At 36.1% G+C, this 18,886-nt stretch overlaps 2 protein-coding genes across 2 annotated transcripts in view; one reads left to right on the forward strand and one right to left on the reverse strand.

The window, feature by feature from the left end:
• Positions 1-1,734: 1,734 nt before the first annotated feature.
• Positions 1,735-18,886, reverse strand: part of LOC134852833 (contactin-4-like) — a 207,828-nt gene continuing 190,676 nt past the window's right edge. Inside the window, exons 20-27 of the mRNA XM_063868660.1 lie at positions 18,461-18,531; positions 16,307-16,466; positions 15,088-15,201; positions 14,646-14,764; positions 13,083-13,293; positions 12,455-12,570; positions 3,795-3,981; positions 1,735-2,278 (exon numbers count right to left, since the gene is read on the reverse strand). Coding sequence (XP_063724730.1) covers positions 2,166-2,278; positions 3,795-3,981; positions 12,455-12,570; positions 13,083-13,293; positions 14,646-14,764; positions 15,088-15,201; positions 16,307-16,466; positions 18,461-18,531 — 1,091 coding nt within the window. The 3' untranslated portion in view covers positions 1,735-2,165. The remainder of the gene's footprint in view (positions 2,279-3,794; positions 3,982-12,454; positions 12,571-13,082; positions 13,294-14,645; positions 14,765-15,087; positions 15,202-16,306; positions 16,467-18,460; positions 18,532-18,886) is intronic.
• On the forward strand, positions 4,577-7,217 carry LOC134853182 (uncharacterized). Its single transcript, XM_063869141.1, has 4 exons — positions 4,577-5,013; positions 5,196-5,549; positions 5,796-6,492; positions 6,752-7,217. Exons 1-4 carry the CDS (start codon positions 4,937-4,939, stop codon positions 7,058-7,060), a joined length of 1,437 nt encoding a protein of 478 aa, XP_063725211.1. The 5' UTR covers positions 4,577-4,936; the 3' UTR covers positions 7,061-7,217.

The raw sequence follows: 18,886 nt of genomic DNA on the forward strand, positions 1-18,886 counted from the left end.
TTATACAAACATTAATTTTGGGCTGTTTAGTGCATAAGACCCGAAAACTGTTGTATGGCAATTTTTCTTATTTCAGGATTTCATTCACATCCGTTCATCATTCCACGCGCAAGAAAACTATACTATTTCAAAAATAAAATTTGTTATAATTGTAGTCTGAACTTTTTGCACTACATGGCAATCGACTATTCTTCTTCTGTTTATCCATTTAGTTAGAAAGTTATACAAGCGCTTGTACCGCAAGTTATAGAAGTACCGCGAACCGCTTGTAAAATGTATATTTTCTTGCTTAACCTTTAGCACTCTCTCAGATTAACTTGATCCAATTCCAGTGCTGCTTTAAAACTGACTAAATAACAGTAAAAAATTCACTAAGAGCTGTATATGCAATAATTTTTGTACAAAATCTTATGTTGATTGATAATATGGACATGACATTGCTATATTTGATATGACAAATGTGAAAAATTGTATAAAAATAAAAGGATAGAAGTCATACCAAAAAAAAGAAACATAGTATTTGAAATTTTCGTACTTTTCATAAATTTTCAAACTTTCCTTAAGATCGTTGCAGATATTGTTGACATATTGCATCGAATAAGTATGACTAATATTACTTTTTATAAATGCGGGTACATTAAATGAAAGAAGAAAAGGCTGAAATACTATCGATGACTGACTTGTGCAAAAAAAAATGAGTTTCTACGAAAAAAAACTTGAACTAAACATTAAAAACGTCAACAACAAAAAAATCAGATATGAGCGTAATCAAATTGTTACGTTTGTAAGAACACGACAAAAAACAGTCACATTTTTCATTGTGATGAGAAATCTCATTTTCCTTTGTTGATTGATTTACCTATCTCGTATTTCCGATCTATCTACATGATAATCTCTTTCCCGCTCTATAAACCCTAGCCTTGTCAAAACGAGCTGTTTCAAGATCCAAATTTTTTTTCGCGACATTGAAAAGCATCATAACAAGTTGAAATAATCATTTTCTCCAAGTATAACTAATTTTAAAAATTCGAAATCTTTCATGTGAAAACTTTCCTATGAAAAATTATTAGGCTGCGTATTAAATTGCTGCGTTTTATGCTTCATGCTGCGTTTTAAATTTCCTCCAGTATGTATCAGGCGGAACATCTTGAAACCTAATTTTAGACATGCATAAAAACGATTCCGTCTCAAATGCCATAATTCCCAAATGGCATTAAAATGAAAAATTTCCTAAATGGCATAATTACATGCAAGTTGCATTACAAAAATTGAGAACAACCTTTTTGCGAACAATGTGAGAAAATTAGTGAAGAGCAATTCAAATGTTGATTGACATTTTATCCTGAAAAATGTGTAAATTTTTTATCAAAAGCGAAAAGCATAAGATTGCGGTTATTGATAGGCTTCTTGTGGTCAATTTTTCAGCCAAATTTGCGGTTTAACATTTGTTCACTGTCGCACCATAAAAACTTCAGTGTAAAGAATTTTAAAACTTTTTGGACGATTCTGATAGTTGAATATTTTTCATCATTTGATTTCTACAAAACCAAAACAGCTGCCGTGTTTGACAGATTCACAAAAGATCCAAGGACCACAACATCAAGCAATAAAAATGTACAACGTAGTAACGATCTTGTGAATCAAAACAGTGGTTTTTTAACTTGCTTTTCCTTTATCATTCTTATGGACAGGTCGTGAAGGCTTAGTCTGATTCCCGTATCGAGCTTCAAAAGATGACTAACAACAGTAAATTGTACACTTGAAGCTGCACATGCAGTAAATTTTGTACAAAATCTAAAATCAATTAATAAATAGGACATGACATTGCAATGAAATTTTATTTCTTTTTACAAATGCGGAAAACTAAGAAAAAATTATTAGAGGATAGAACAGCATAAAACCAAAGAATATAAACAAATTCATAGTAATTGATATTTCACTTTTCATTTTCGAAATAAACTAGCAAACTTCAAGTTTTCCAATCGATCGTTTCAGATACTGTTTGTTTCAGACATATTGCATCGAGTATTTATGACTTCTACTTTCTATAGATGTGCGTTCGATAAACGAAGGAAAGGCTGATGAAATAAAAATGGAAATTCAGTTATGTGCTAAAAAGTTGAGACTTCCAATATTGCTGCTGCTTATTTTTTAAAGCTATCTACTTAAGACAGGGACGAGAAAAAGAAGGAGACGAATGGTAGGACAAGTGGGATCCAAAGGGCCACTGTGTGTTTCTCTGAAGCATCTCGCCACAGAATGTTGAACTTCGTGTATCCTGGAACAAAATATATTACACACCCACAAATTGTTACTCTACCACCACTGAGTTGACTAATAATACCAATTTCTTTATTAAAGTCAAGTTAATTCAAATATCTTTTTTGATGATCAACCAAACACGATAAGGCCATACGATTTTTCATGGCATTTAAAAAGACTTATGTAATTGTATCCCAATTTTCCTAGAAAACATTGATCGCGCCCGGTACATTTTTTTAATTTTAATTTTAGTAATTTTATGCAAACTTAATCAATCAGGTCTCGAGAAATGACTTGTCTATTAGAATACCAAGATATCTGAAGTTGTCAGTATAACCTTAAATGTAAACACCACGTATCATGTATTTTTCACCGAGCGTCTTTTTTCCAATAAAAAGTAAAAAGGATCGAAACATTTCTAAATCCCATGAATACTGCCAACACACAGATGGATAAGTGTCAATGAACTCAAGGACATGGAATGACTTTTTGATAATCGAGTTTCCTAGGAAAAAAAATTATCACCTTAGAGCTCTTTGAATATCATGATTGTTTGATGATTGACTTTTTTGATAAAACTAATCCGCTTTGAGAAAGACTATTTTTTAGTCTTCTGGAAGTTCTGAAAATTAAAACTCATTTTCGAAACTAGGAGTCAAACATGTTTTTTTCGCACCATTTCTTAGTTGAGAACGGATTTGCCTTCAATTTAATTAAGCAATGAAATTGTTTTTCGAGAACGGATTTTGCCGTGAAGAGCGTACGCAAGTTTTAACTTTCCCGAAAAAATCAACACCATATTGAAACCTAAAAACATAGCCAATCGAAGATTGGAAAAATGTAATGAACGCAACATAAAAAAATACAAAGAAATAAAATAGATGCCCTTTAAGCTCTTTGAATTTCTAGAACGATTTATGTTTGGCGCTTTTTGATAACATTAACCCAACTTGAGAAAACTGGATCAACAGGTAAAGTTTTTAATCCGCTGGAAATCTAAAAATTAACTTTAAGATAGAAATCGTCCACGAATTTTTTTGCACCATTTGCACGTTCGTAATTCGAGAGTGCTATTTATGACGTTGTCAGCAGATGAATTTCTATTGATTTCAAAAAGTGCATTATAACCTAAGTGCATCAATATTTTAAAAAAGAATACAAAAAAATCAGCAAGACCTATGTAAAAGTCTTCACAACGTTCATTACTCTTAAACAATCACGCACGGATGACTGGCATGCCCAAGCCATCATGTCCAGACTTTTTCTAGTTCTTCGCATCGACATAAATTTTGAGACTGAGTTGTTGACTGCGAAAAAAAGTAAACGAAACAAACACAGAGCAGGAAAAACGTCCACAAAAAGAAACCAGAAAACCCCGAAAAGAAAGTTACAAGTTCAATCTTTTGGAAAATGAATTATCTTTCACAACTGATTTACGTCTTCGTTCATAATCACTTATTCGAAATTCAATAAGGTCATTCGAATTGATTAGTAAAACCAGAAGATCAGCTGTGATGAAATAAGACACTTACGCATGAGGAACAAGATCGGTTCGGATCTGTTTCCGAAGCCTCCTCTGCTGTATGGCTGCACCTGGAGAATGTATCTCTCCCCTCCTTCCAGTCCATAGATGACTGCCTCTGTCTCGTCCTGGTCTCTCCTTCTCCAGTCGAACACTTCTGTGTCGTTGTCAGGCAGGCCAAACTTCCGGTAGAAGATCTAAGCAAACATACCAACTCGCCATCACCATCTTCATCTCAGGTTTGGCTCTTTTCCAACTCAAGGTATTGTTTTGAAAATATCAGGTATACTTTGTCGATATTCGTAAATCATCAGAATTAATATAAGAAAAGAGTTGAACAGCGTGTAAGTTTTTCTTTTCTCTCGAGGAAAAAAAGTTTCATCTTACATTGCGTATTGCACTCTCCTAATGGTAAACCAAAAATCAACACAATTCAAATACTCAGGTCGATTTAGTGTGTATACTACCAAAACACCATGAATGATTTGATTGTATAACATCATTTTTAGGACGCAATGATTTGACGACACCAAAGCACGATTAGCATATAGATATGTTCAGGGCTTTTGCGTTTTAAAAGTTTAGCTACCTCAGCCACCAGTAAAAAAAATAGCCACTCAATATATTGAAAGTCTCGAGAACTAAAACATCCATAATTAAGACCATAAATGGAGACGACAGGCGTTGCGTCCAAATAAACTCGCCGGATTATCAACGGAAATGTATCTCAAGGATGGCAATCCGTCTTTTTGGTCTGAAATTAACCCAAACTAATGCGCCTCGTTAACCTTTAGGTTAAACTTTGCATAGCTAAGTACCAAGCAGCTTTCAGTACAGACAAATAAGTCATGTCATTAAATCACGAGAACTGACAAATAAACTAAATCGATAAGCAAACTGTTTTATATCCAATCGATGACAACTTAGATATAAATCATCGGTTTACAATTGACTTTGAGAGCACGAGGAAAAAATCATTGTTATCAAAAACTGAACTTTGAAATTGCTAACTAGCTTCCTTTCTTCCACACTCATAGGCGCAGTACTGATTCCTTTTGAGAACTAAACTACTCTTCAAGACAACAGGGTTGATAAAAAACAATTAGTACTTAACTAATTGACCGTGTCTTCGTGTTCTATCTAGTTCTACAGATGACGAGTGGTAATACTTTGAAAGACTATTTGGTCGCAATTTCCCTTGCATTCAGCTACGCAGTCGTCTCAGAAAGGTTGGGAAAACTTCAGACTTTTTGCTGTAGTAATTTCATGATAGATAAATAGATTGCTTTCACTTTTGTTCGACTGTACCTTAATAAAACTTGCTACTAAGAAACTGAAACTTCCGGAATGAAATCAAATGCATTTTCTATCCATAAAACTTTAGATTATGGAAAATGTCTATTTTTTTCAGCTATGCCTCCGGTTTCTTCCAGGCCGCCTGGCTCGACTCTGGACTTCTCAGCTCCACCGACGCCTCAATCATCAACAGCACTGGATTCGCAGTGGAACTGCTCTCCATTCCCCTGTTGCAACTCATAATCATCAAGCACAAACTGAAACCCTGTACTACTCTTGCTATATGTGGTACTCTGATGATCATTGGCTTCCTTGGATCCAGTTATTCCCACTCGTTCTTGACGCTTCTGCTGTTCCGGGGAACAATCACTTCTCTTGGAGTCGGAATTTGCATAGTTTCCTGTTACACTGGATTATATCAGTCATTTAGGGATGACCAGTTAGATGTCTTCTCCGCCATTTTTCTCAGGTTAGAATAATTTTATCGGAACAACAAAGATTAGCAATGGAATCTTCTTTAATCACAAGAACCCCTAAAAACTAGAGTTCTAAAGCCCGCCATTGACCGGTCTGGTTTCTAACCAAGGCGAGTTGAAGCCTAAATGACATCAACTTTTTTCTATAGGTTCAAAAAAGTGTTTTTTTTTCTTCAAAAAATCGAGAAATAATTTTTTTGTTCCAATGGAGATGTCTTGAATAAACTTCCTCTTTTTAGTGGAACAGGATTAGGACTCCTTATCATCTACGTCACGATCGCCCTCTTCATGGAGGACGGAGGGTGGGAAGTGGTGATGCGAAGTCAACTATTCTTCGTAATCATTCTCTACATCACAGCCATCATCATTTCTCCACTTGTGATGAAACCCAGAAGATCTCTTGTCACAGATTCCCAAAAGTCATCCAAATCTAAACTTGACAACCCGGAGAAACCTTTACTTTGCAAAAGCGAAAACAATACACACGCAGAAATCGATCACAAAGAGGCGGCACAAATACTAGAAAACATGTCATGTGAGAAACTGTTGCAAAGCGGCACCTCGCTTTCACATATAAACACTTGCTCCAGCAAATCCTGCTCGCTCAAAAGCCAGTCCAAAGTCACAGTTATGGAACTATTGGGATACTTTGCTACCAATCTCCAGTTTATCTTGTGCTGGACCTCGTTTGGATTCGGGGGTTGCAGCTTCGACGCTCTAATGTTGCACCATCCGGTTCGGCTGGCCTCTCTTGGAATCAAGTCCGGACCCCGGAGTCTGGCACTGAATGGTCTAATGCAGATTCTAGCCAGGGTTCCGGTGGGGATAATTGCGACTAAGGGGTATATTTCCCCGATTAGGATGAGTCAGATTGCCAAGCTGTCGTTGGTAGTTTCTACACTATTGTGCAACTTCATCACTGGTCCCACTTATCAGGTAAAGAAACTCGAAACCAATCACACTATTATTCTTGGCACCAATTTTTAATATTCTCACATTTTTGGATATTATTCAATTTGACGCGAGTTATCGCTCATTTAGTTGGTCAGAATAGAACTAACGTTATCTTAAATCGACAGAGGCTGAAAAAAATGGAACTGATTTTTAATGAATCTTTGAGAAAACCCGATTCAAAGCAAACGATTTCGAAAAAATGATTCCAAAATTTTAATTAATTAGTTTTATTTCCCATTAGGGTTGCTTTTACTTCTTCATCGGGATTTGGGGCAGCGTGATCAACATCGCCGATTTTCTCCTCATCCGGGAAAGCGTCTGCGTCCATCGAGAATTCGGAGCTGCGCTGTTCAACTTGCTCAATGGATGTCTCAATCTACCCATTATAACCCTACTGGGCTACCTATTCGAGCGGTATGGAGATTACGATGTACCTTATCTAGTGGTTGTAGCGTTATTTGTCGTGTCGTTTCTTCTATCAGTGCTTTATGAAGTGGTGCTACGACGGAACAGAAAATGGTTGAAACGGCAACATGAACCTCTTAATTAAGAGCTGAAAACAACTTTACATATAGCTCTAATTAACTCACAAATCTTTGTTCTCACACAAAATAGTGAAGTAATCGCTATTCTTGTATTTCTAATTTTCTAAATCGAAAATCGCGGGTAGGCATTATTCTGTTAAGCTAAACCAGTGAGATTTCTAAATAACGATGTTCTAAATAAAAAAAACTGTCGATAAAAACTAAGCCTTGAAATATTTGCAATTTTTGCAAGCAGCAAGCAAACTTAGGGTTAGGTTCTGTGTTGAAAAGTTACCCAATTAGGTTGTGTAATTAAACAAAACTCGGACTTAAAACAAACTCTAGTCATTTGGACAAAAGATGACAATGAGTGCGACTCAGTTAGGGTCATGTTCGTTAAGTCAAACTACGTCTCAGTAAATGAAACATCAATGGAAGTTAATAAGTAATTACAGACGACGGGTATTGCATAACCAACCAAAATATATATAGTATAAATTTTCCAAAAATAACTAACGATCCATATTTTCTACGCATTTAAAGTTTTTAGAGGAGAGCCAATTTTGCTATCCACTTGGAAGACGAAACTAAAAAAAAACAAACAGAAGAAAGTGATAAAAGCGTTAATGAACTCATTAAAACCAGGCAAAAAGCATTTTTTTGGAATATTTTGACTTTCGAAAATTATGCAATTAATTGCAAAATTTCATTATACAAATATTTCTAAGTGCCGCCGTTTTGATACAACTTATACCATTAGAGTCAAAGGGGTGAACTTTATATACAAGAGTCGTAAAATCGGCATTAGAAGAGCTCGAAAGATCCTAAGAAATAAGGTTTGCAAGAAAACCATATCCAAATTAGAACACAGAGCCAAAGCTGAGCTTGGAATCTCTTGCGATACCACAAAAGTCGCGTCGCAAGCTAGCAGACAGGAACGGGAAGGAAGCAACTAAGTCCAGAGAAAACGGTAAAATTTTCAAAGAAACCTTAACTAAAAATCTTCAAAATATTGCCTGAATGATGTTCAATTAGCGGAAAATATGCCCAGAAATACATTCGACGGCGCTTAATAAAAATTCAAAAACTCGAGCGATCATAAAATTTTCTCATGAAAAAATTTGAAATATGAATTCTATTCTGAGATTTTTAAAGTTCTGCGCGATCAGGAGAGAAACCATAAAAAATATGGTTCCCCGAACTACCCGAAAATAGTTAAGAAAGCTGATAAAATAAAAGCCAAAATAATACAGGACGGAAATTTTTTTAAAGCAAAAAAATCAAAAGAAAATACTAAATCAAGGTAAGTAGAATTACAAACTGCGGGGTAAATGAAAACACAAAAAGCCACTACAATGAAAAATGCATACAGAAAAAAAATGCCGTCACAGGCATATTCGTTACCTCCAGACTAATTGTTCCGTAGACGCTAGGAATGTTGAATTTATTATGGCCCAGGATACCAAGTGATGCTGTTAAACAAGTTGTTAACCCGAAAAACTATATAGTCCAATTTGATAACGCTTGCTAATCGCAAGTGTAGTCACAACAACTCTAAGGAAACCGTGGGATATGAACAAGCCACTTTATTAGAGCGGATATAGCTAATGATACTTTAAATCGCCAAATAGAAACAAACGCTCACGGAAAATGAACACAGATTTGAACCCAAACTTATGTAGGAAAAATGGAACTGATCTCAAAGCACAAGCGTTGCTTGTTTGAAACACGGCCAACAGATGGCTGGAAAAATATACACCGAGCCGAAGCCGAGTCTAGTACCCGGTTGCAACACCCTTTCTTGTCGCAATGGTAGAAAGAGCTCAACAAAATCGAATAAAAAACTAATCGACATTTTGAGAAACTTATAACACGTTAAACTTATAAATTACTTGGTATTGGCACTTTTTTCTTCAAGTTATCCTATTCAGAGAACGCTTTTGCCGTTCGATAGAGTGTTGACACTTTTGCCGTTCGATAGAGTGTTGACACTTTTGCCGTTCGATAGAGGTTTTTGCCTCTGTTTCAAAAACAGGAAATGAACAGAACTAAAAAAAAATAAGTAACAAAGCTCAAAAAATCAAAATTGAGCGTGAATGAATTTCCCAATTTCAGACTTTTTTTGAAAAAAAAAAACAAAAAATCAGCTCGACCTTTATACATGACAATCAGTTCATTCTTTTACGCATTAAAAAGGATAGATAGATACTTTATTACGCCACTCGAACTCTTAAAATTGTTACCACTTTTGACGCTAAACCATTTCCATTTTTTATCGATGCTCGTTGGAAAATGATTTTGGAAAATCATCAAGTAAACAAATTTCAGTTAATCCACTTGGAAATTTTGAATTTGCACACTTGAAAAGCAAGCTTTAAACTCAAATTGCCAACCCAAAACAATGAGACGGAAAACTTTTGACAAAGAAAAAACATAGAAAATGATTTATACGATTAATCCATAAAATGACGCGTTAAAATTACATATTTCGCCTAAACAATAGAAGCTGACTGCGTCGAGAAAAACTGTCTGAATATTTTCGTTTTCAGACCAAATTGCAACTGATTTTCAGTCTGAGCTTTATCCCTGTCCAATTAAGTGCCATGATATTATCTGCGCTAAACTATTTCCAACGTTGACGTTTGAAGTTCTCAATTGTGTGATCAACGATGTTGAGTAGTAAAAGTAGTGTAGATCTTTGAGTATACTCGAGTATGTTGCGCGATCATAACTATGAGTTTCGTGGGTTTCTTTCTTTCTTTTTTCAGCCCATTATGGGCAGGTTCTGCTCATTCGTCTCCACGCTAAGTAATATCGCTAGTTCCACCGGCCTTAACCACAGGTCTGTGGAAGTAAAAGGGGAGGGATTTATGGGGCAGTTTCGAGGGTAATAAGTAGGTATACATGAATTCTGGTTCAAGTTATTGAGTAGCCCAAGTAGTTTTGAAGGTTTTTTTCTCCCGCTTTAACCATGAAAAAAATCTGAAACGCAGATTTATTCTTTTATAGATTCGCCAAAATTGTGAACTGCTTGCACAGCAACCCGCATTTCCCAATAAAATACGTCGCTCTTCTATACCAGATACTTCGCACCAGAAATTAAGAAAACCGTATATTATCACATTAAGGAGCAAGTTATCAAATTTTTCAGTTGGTTTTGCTTCTAGTTTCTGCTCTGCAATTAAATTTCACTTTTAAAAAGTCGCTTCTCTCTCTTTCTGCTGCTTCAGCTGCACTTTCAGCAGCGCATTCTCCCTGCCCACTTCGGCCAATCTCTTCTTCATCTCACTCTCACACTGTCTCCAGTAGTCAACATCATCACGCAAATTAGCTACAGTCCCCACCAAGTTCGTGTTGTCTATTTAGTCAGTTGTTGGAGGTAAGTGGTCAAGCAACAATTAATCACAACTAACTCAAAAATTTCTTTGTTTTTTTTTTAAAAAAAAGGCACCACTTAAATAACTTGCGTTTATGTTAAACAATTTTTCAATAACTTCCTATTTCAAAAATTTTATGCATGTATTAAAAATTTCTCAATCCAAAACTGAACAAAAAACAACATAACAACTAAAACTGTCTCAGATATAAAAAATGACATTTATCAAAACAGAAAACGTACCGACGAAAACCACGAATCCGAACAAGATTCATCATTTTGTTTAAATATTCGAGAAAAAAAAATTGGACATTCTGTGAACAAAGTTCTTGAGGGAAAAAAGGCTAGTACCCGATTGCAATACCATTGCTTATTGCAAAATAAAATATGTAAGAAATGAAATTTGTCAATGTTAATTAAAACCACATGAATAACACAGAGGCGAAGCTGCGCTTCGCAAACACTTGCGAGAAAACGACCAAAAAGCAGCTCTATCAAGTGACATAAGAAAAAGTAGAAGTAAGCCTCGAAATTGCAAAAACTCGAGGGCTAGCAAAAACTCGAATTAGCAAAAATCTGCGACATAGCAAATTTGAGTATCATCACCTATTGAGCCACGGATGCTTAAAATCCCCAAAAAGTAGCCATCAATAACGCATAGATATGCTTATAAATTGCCGATTTGATGCAGCAAAGGTAGCACAAAATACAAAAAGATACAATTTTGCATGTAATAAACTACAAAACAAAAAGTCACATTATGTAAAAATTATGCATTTCAAATTGCAAGATATTTTGAGTTAGAAAATTTCTGAAATCGAGAATTTATTATTGTAATGTTGTTTGAAACAAATAGCTTTTTTTCGGTTCACTTGATGAATTAAAAATGCATCAACTGCGTAAACTTATAACTATTCGAATGTCAAAGCACATGTTATCAATAAGCTGAAAAGGTGCAACAAGTAAGCTGTCATGCCAATTCGGTGCAGCAAATATTGTTGCTTCAAGTCACAACAAAAAAGATCGTACTATAACACTTGGAAAAAAAGTTCGTAATATAACATTTTGCTACGCAAGTGTAAGGAAACATGTGTCATTGTTGCTTGCCCCTGATTATTCCACACAAGTACTGTTTGAATGCCATGAACTGCGTGTAGTCCACGTGTCTGCCAACTTTGAGGTCATGTTCCAGGGTGGCCAAGTAACTAGTCATTTCATCGTCCAGTTTCAATCTCGACATCACTTCGAATATTATTGAAGAAAATGAATTCTCGCGAATTAGAACTAGTATTATGATAATGAATTTGTATCGAAAAGAAGTTTTTGGTATCGAGTTAATTGCAACAAAAGTGAACGATTGACAATGGGTTCAAAACAATTCTGACCAGTGCCAATGTTTAGAAACTCAGAACTAATGTAACAAACAGACTGTTTCAATTTCGTTCTGAGGTTAAAAAGAGTTAACACTGATTTAAGCTTGAGCTATAATAGATTGAAGCAATGGAAAAAAGGTGCGTTTTATTTTTATTCAGCAGATGGCTACGTATAGTCCACAGCGAGCGCGTGTATCTGTGTATACCTCCAATTGTGTATATAATTAATTATTGATTTCAGCAAAGGTGGTTCAATTACCATCACGGTTCCAGTGTGATTCACAAACGGACACACTATGCAGCTCAAGGTACGCCGGACACGACAATTAGGTTTTAACCTCTGGTAAAAATCATGCTGAGACTGTTTTTGCTGAAGGCCAACTTTATGAACTTGTTCTTTTCAAAATAATATATTAACAGAGTTCAACGAGGTTAAACTTAAGTTGAGCAGCGTAATCAGGAGGTGTTACTGTACTTTTGTTACTTGAAGAGACATTTTGATTCAGACCTTCTGACCTTGTTCGACCATTTAAGTTTTTCCCAGAACACAGCTTTTTAAAACTTCAATATATACGTGGCTTCGTCCGATGGATCAAGTGACGACTTTTCTAGGACTGAGTTTGTGCATCGCAGACATGCCCCCGGGGGCTAAGGACAACAACAACACTGACCTTGTATCCTTCGAAATTGGAGTCGCCCTCTGTCATCTTGATGGGAGACCACCTGACTCTGACTGCATTGCTGCTGAATGTGTACACGTCCACGCTACTCGGAGTCTCAGAAGGAGCTACAAACACAAACTCATTGAAAATCTCTTTCAAAAAAGTGATTAAAGCATTCCTTACATATTTGAAAATTCTAGTTATTGCCCTGATTATGAAGCTTTGCAGACAAAACGCAGGCATGCTCAGATCATCCGACACGATTTTTAAAATCTGCCCAAATTAGTTCCCACTTCGAAGGAGGATTTAGTTTGTCTATTTTTTTCGCGCTCCCCTGTGGCGGAGGGTAGGGTAAGTGCTATCAGCCATTCAAATAGTTTGGAGCTCCGTGCTGCTTAACGCCCCAAAATTTAAAATAAATGCGCATAATTTCAACTAAGGCTCTTTAGGAAAATCTTTAGGTTGATCAGCCGAAATCAGTATAAAAAAAGCAATTTCGAAAACTTTGCGGACCATGATTAAGGGCAGGGACACGGTCAATCCCTCTACGCCCCCCCTCGCACACTAATAATAGTAGACAAGTCAAGTTCTCTTTAAAAAGCTTAATCTAAATTTGCCTCACATATTTTCAACTCACCCTGGTAGTATGTCTCTCCAAACACCTGTCTGCTAGGTGGTCCCCTCCCTGCTAAATTGTATGGATAGACTACGAACTTGTAGTTCATACTCGGCTGCAGATCGAACACATACATATCCTCGTCTCTGTACTCTGTCCTGTTACCCGGCGACAGTTCGTACATTCGCTTCGTCTCGTCATACTCTTCGCTGTCATGGCGCCAATACTCAATCTGACAAAAAAAACACACTTAGTAACTGACTCCATAATTTAAACAAGGGGAGCCGGTTGCTGTGCAAAATGCACAGAACGTTCCGACAATGCTGATTTAAGAAAAGATACTCATAAATAACGAAAAACTCTATAGAAAAAAAATCAGTTTTTTTAGTGAGGACAATTCAATTAGCCCAAAAATGGAAGAATGAGTGGTAAAACAGCTAAAACATGCTAAATTGTAGTGGAATTATATTCAATTCTAGTGCAAATAAATTGAGAGGTGAGCCTTTCATCGTCAAATTTAGTCTGAAAACAGGGAATATAAATATATTACCATGCGAGCTTTCTTTCAGGTAGTCAAATTAGGCTGGAAAAAACCTTAGGTCATAGTTACTTCTCAGTGCGGGAGGGAGGAATGAATAAAGCAATACGTATAAAGTCCAAGGGTGTGAAGTATCGTATCGACGATAGACATTTTGGTGTCGAAAGATTATCGCGATTCATTGAACCCTCTCGATAGATTATCCCATACTCGCCCATATATCACAAAATAGAGATTCGAACTTCCAGTTAGATTGCAAGTAAGAAGTAAAAGCTTGTCACTAGATACTTCGATATATCGAATATGAGATTATCTATTTCCCACCCCTGCACAGTCATATCGAGAAAACGACAAAAATTAGCTGTGAAAATTTATTTGAAGTCGCACATCCTCGCATCTGCGCCACGGGCTTTTGAAAACCTACTAACACTGGCTACTAATAACGCAGCTGCATATGCTAATAAATCGCCAATGCTATGCAGCAAAAGTGACATTTGTGTCATATATATCTGGTGTCACTTTTGCTGCATGTAATAAATTGAAATATTTTAAAATAAATCGGAAAAGCCGCTTCAAAAAATTGCCAGATATTCTGAGTCGGGAAATTTCTGAAATGGAGTTTTTTATTGTTGTTCCTGCGAATCGCAGAGAAGCTAACAGTCCTGTCGAGCATAGTCCATTTGTATTAAATAGTAAATTGTACAAACAAAAAGCTTTTTTCGGTTCATTTGATGAATCAAAAATGCATCAACTGTTTCAACTGATTACTACTCAAATTCTGACGCGCATGCTATCAAAAAGCCGTAAAAGAGCCTGAAAAAGGGCACCAGGCTGGAAAAAAGAATACTCGTACTATTACTCGAAGATCGCTAAAGCGCGTTGTGTAAATAACAGAACTATTTTTATGATACCACAATCCTCATTGAATAGTACCTCCTCTGGCTCTCGCGTCAGATCTACCTTACAAAATTTTTCATCATTTCAAAAACTTATCGCACGAATGTCGTTTGATTGTAGTTGATTATAGGAAAGACTGTTTTACTCACAATGTATCCCTGGAATGTGTCGTCTGGGAATGTGTTCAGATCCACTCCCAAAAACACCACCTTCACAGAGGTGCCACTGTCTCTGATCACACGCAAATTTGTAATGGGCATGCTGGGGGCTACACAACACAATTCAAAAACATAAGCTTCTAGTAAGAACAAGCTATGGCTTATTTAAGCTTAAATAATTAAACAATCAACCCTCAAGATGGCATTTTAGGCACGCTGAACTTGAAATATATTTTTCTCTAGTTGTGACCTGCCAAAAAACGTATACTTCAAAAATACTATCTGAAAAATTATGTAGTTAAATACTTTTTCAAAATATAGGTTCCTCGAGATAGCTACTAAATAGCCAAATGATCACATAAAGTGACCGTGAAAACATTTATTTTTTTAAACTTTTGTAATATCAGGTATCTGACTTTTAAATTTTACTCACGATTGGGCAGTGTGTATATGGTGGTCCTCTCACTCATCGGCCCTCTTCCGAACTTGTTCATCAGCTGCACTGACACAGAATACTCCCTCCTCATGTTCGGATTCACATTCATATCTACAGCAGCCAACATCAATCAGAGTCAGTGGCTCATTGTAATGGAGAGGCGAAGCGGAGCTTAGCGGCACTTGCGATAAAACGCAAGCATAGCATTGCGAGCTAGCCAAAATAAAATGTGGCAGAAACCAACAATTAGAAAAACGTCAAAAAACAAAAAATTCGTTAAATCGTCTTGACTGATGTTCAACTTCAGGAAAACACCGAACATAAACGCAATTAACAGGTTGAAACAAAGAATTATTTATCCAGTGGCCATTTAGTTGATTAGAAGACCGATGAGCCGAAAACAAATTGCCACAGAAAATTACTGTCATAAAACGTTTTTTACCCATTTTACACCTCAACCATCCTGAAGAGTACAAAATCAGAAAAAAATCCATTATTGCACTTCAAAAGATTAAGTAAAAGGCGATGTGAAATAATCCGAAAAAAAAATTAACCAAAAACATAGCCAACAGAGACAGTAAACAAAGAACATCGCATAAAGACATAAAAAAGACCTATTTTTTAATAAGATCTCAGCTTTCGATTTTCCGCGAAACAAAAGATGACTCTAAAGCTCTTTAAATTTCTGGAACAATTTGTTTTTGACACTTTTTTTGATTAAAAATAACCAGTGGGAAATTACCCTCTGGGAAATCTGTAAAAAAAACTTTCGCAACTAGAAGTCGATCACGTTTTTCGTAAACTTTACACTTTTGGTGTTCGATAGTGGAGTTTGTCTTCCTTTTAACAAAGGAAACTGAATTTGAAAAGAAATCAAAAGTCAAACTGCGTTCACGACTCAAAACAACGTCCAAAAAAGGGGAAGCCCGCACATACTTAGCTAGATCTCACGCGCATTATCACTAGACTAAGAGGGAATGGGCCTGGAGGTTGCTGCGGTTCCTTAATAAAGCAACTCCAGTTTTTTTAGTTCGGGATGGACAAACTATCCGGGAAGTCTAGTTTCTAAATATAATTTCCTTGCTCCTTGCAAGTGAAAAGAATGTGTAGAATTTAAGCATTTCATTCGAAAAAAAAAGAATAAAAGGAATGATCTTATAATTTGTTTCTTAGACCATAAATTTGGCCGCATATTCGGATATATGACTGCACCTACCTGAACTCAAATTTTTTGCTGGAATGGCCAGTCGATGCATGAAGGGCGCGTTCTTCACTTCGATTGTGTTTATTCTATTGCCTCCAGATGAGAATTGGGGTATGAATGTAATGAGGAAGCTGATGTCGAACGCAACTCCAAAGTCAGTCTCGTCTAACTCCTGAAAAATTTCAAAACAACTTATCTAAGAGTTTTCATTGCGTTCACTGAAACTTATAAGGCGAATTATTATCAGTGATTTTATAGCATCACTTTTCAAAATACCGCAACTTTTTAGTATTTTTTTCTTCTAATGATAGCTGAAGTCAGGACATTCTGTGCCACTTGCAGAGATAAGTATCTTACTTTGCTTCGTAGCGTTTTTCCTTATGGATCTCTAGCTCTCGTGAACTGGGAATAACGAGTAAAGAAAATAAATATTTTCTTCACTCGTTATTCCCAGTTCCCTCGCATCCGCGCCACGGTCGTTTGGAAGCAAATTAGTGGCCCAGCTAATGCTGGTTCTATCTGTTCTAATAATTTTAGTTAGATATTGTGCTGATACGGAAATGCGTAAATTTCAAAATTTCAGGTGGACTTTACTCAAAACCCTAAGGTTTATCTGTTTAATTAGGGAGTTCACCGCTTATCTAAAGGAGAAAACTATTACTCGCTCTTTCAATTGAAGTCTTTATCTCAGATTTGGCTTGGTAGTTTTCGAAAAAAAGTGAAAAAGGTTCCAAAAATCGACCACCTAAATCCATTTTTTTTCTCTATTTAAGCATGGGAATAGCCTTTGCTTTGCACGCCCAAATTTTTAGAAAAATCATTTCCGCACACTGATTTTTTAGATTAAACCCTTAATATCAATTTTAGCTAGTAGTTTTCGAGAACAGCGACGGTAAAAATTTCAAAAAATGTTAAAAATTCAAAACAAAAATCAATTTTTCTACATAAAAAAGGTTAAACAGATTACGCAGGGAAATCTAAGCACCATGTTAGTTTTAATGAACTAATAACCTCAGAATCAGCAGGTTAGTTTGAAAAAAAAAGAATAACTTTCCAAAACGCGAGTAGAACGTCAAAAGCCATAATTTTTTCAAAAAACGCAAGGAATAGCCGCTCGCGCAGGTAAGATTCGCACAATTAATTTTTCTTTCTGTTAAAGCTTTTAACCACCGATTTGGCAGGGTAGTTTTTGAGTAAAGTCGAAATGTTTTAAAAATTGTCCAAAATGTCAAAAATGGGCTTGTTTGACTTTTTTCTACCAAAATTAGGGAATAGCCTCATGAAAAGAGCAGCTGGTTTTTCTATTGGAACCATTTTTTTTTGAAAATCGGTACAGTAGTTTTTGAGAAAAATTGAAATTTCCGCGAAAAGTGCAAACATTTTCCAAAGAGTCGCAAAAAAACGAAACTCAACATATCCCATACATGTTTGCAAACAGGACCTAACACTAGCCAAAAACAAAGCAGCAACATATGCCATTAAATTGATTATGCTCAAATAAGCTTAAATATGATTAAATTGAAATATACCAAAAGCGCCACCAAATGAGCATTTTTATTTGCGACTTAAGTTAGAAAAAAAACCTAAGCTACAAAAATCTTTGCTTGTGTAAAAAAAACAGCCCAAAAATCGCGTTTCTCGACATTTTTTTTACTACAAAAACGCGTGTGTAAAGCGCGTGCTTCCCCTCAAAATAAGTAAATATTGGCGCCAAAGGCGCCGTTAGAAACATTTTAAGGTCAGTTGGCCAAAAATTGATATCTCAAATTAGTACAAAGGTGAGATTTGTTGGGCCGGCACGGTATCGAATCTCTGAGGCGAGAGAGGCAAAAATCTCACAGCCCACCAACCCTAAATCCGCTGGTGGAATATACGAATAAATTGATAAATGAAGTTTTGCAGCACTTTTTTGGCACTGCTTTTTTTGGCAATCTTGGTGACTTCAAAACAGCTGAACGTTCATCGATCAGAAACAGAATTACAAAACATAGCAGCCAACAGACAATTGGAAAAGAGTCGATGAACGCAAGTAAACAGAAAATACTGAAACGTTTCATGGAAAAAAAAATATTAACTTTGGAATTTCCAAGAAAAAAAAATACGTTCAACGACTCTTAAACAGTACCTAATATCGTTACTACTTAGTTCCGGTGGATTGTGACTTACTTTCCATTGGAATGCGAGGTCTCCTGGACTGCCGAAGTACTGTGTGATGTTCTCTACTCTGGTGATAGGACCTAACAGACAACACACAAAACAACACAACAATACACATGTGAAGTCAAGAACAACGTCAGACAAGCACAATGATAAAAAACAACGAAAGTCAACAATAAACATATGTTTTAAAATTATTTTGAAAGGAACAACACACAAGCTGTTCAGCTATTTGGGGAGAACCGCTGTTGTGCTCCAAGATATATACATGCAATTTCTTTGGTTATTTTTCTGAGCTGAAATTGTTGCCTCAGCCTCAAGAACAAATTGTGGTGGACCTCAGACAACTGGCTTTTCCGATCGCCCGTCTATTTTAATTGAACGCTTAACACTTTTTAAACGTTTAACAGTTTTTTTGAACATTTAAGTTCAAAA

This window comes from Symsagittifera roscoffensis, chromosome 8, assembly GCF_963678635.1.
Source record: "Symsagittifera roscoffensis chromosome 8, txSymRosc1.1, whole genome shotgun sequence".
Lineage (NCBI taxonomy): Eukaryota > Metazoa > Xenacoelomorpha > Acoela > Convolutidae > Symsagittifera > Symsagittifera roscoffensis.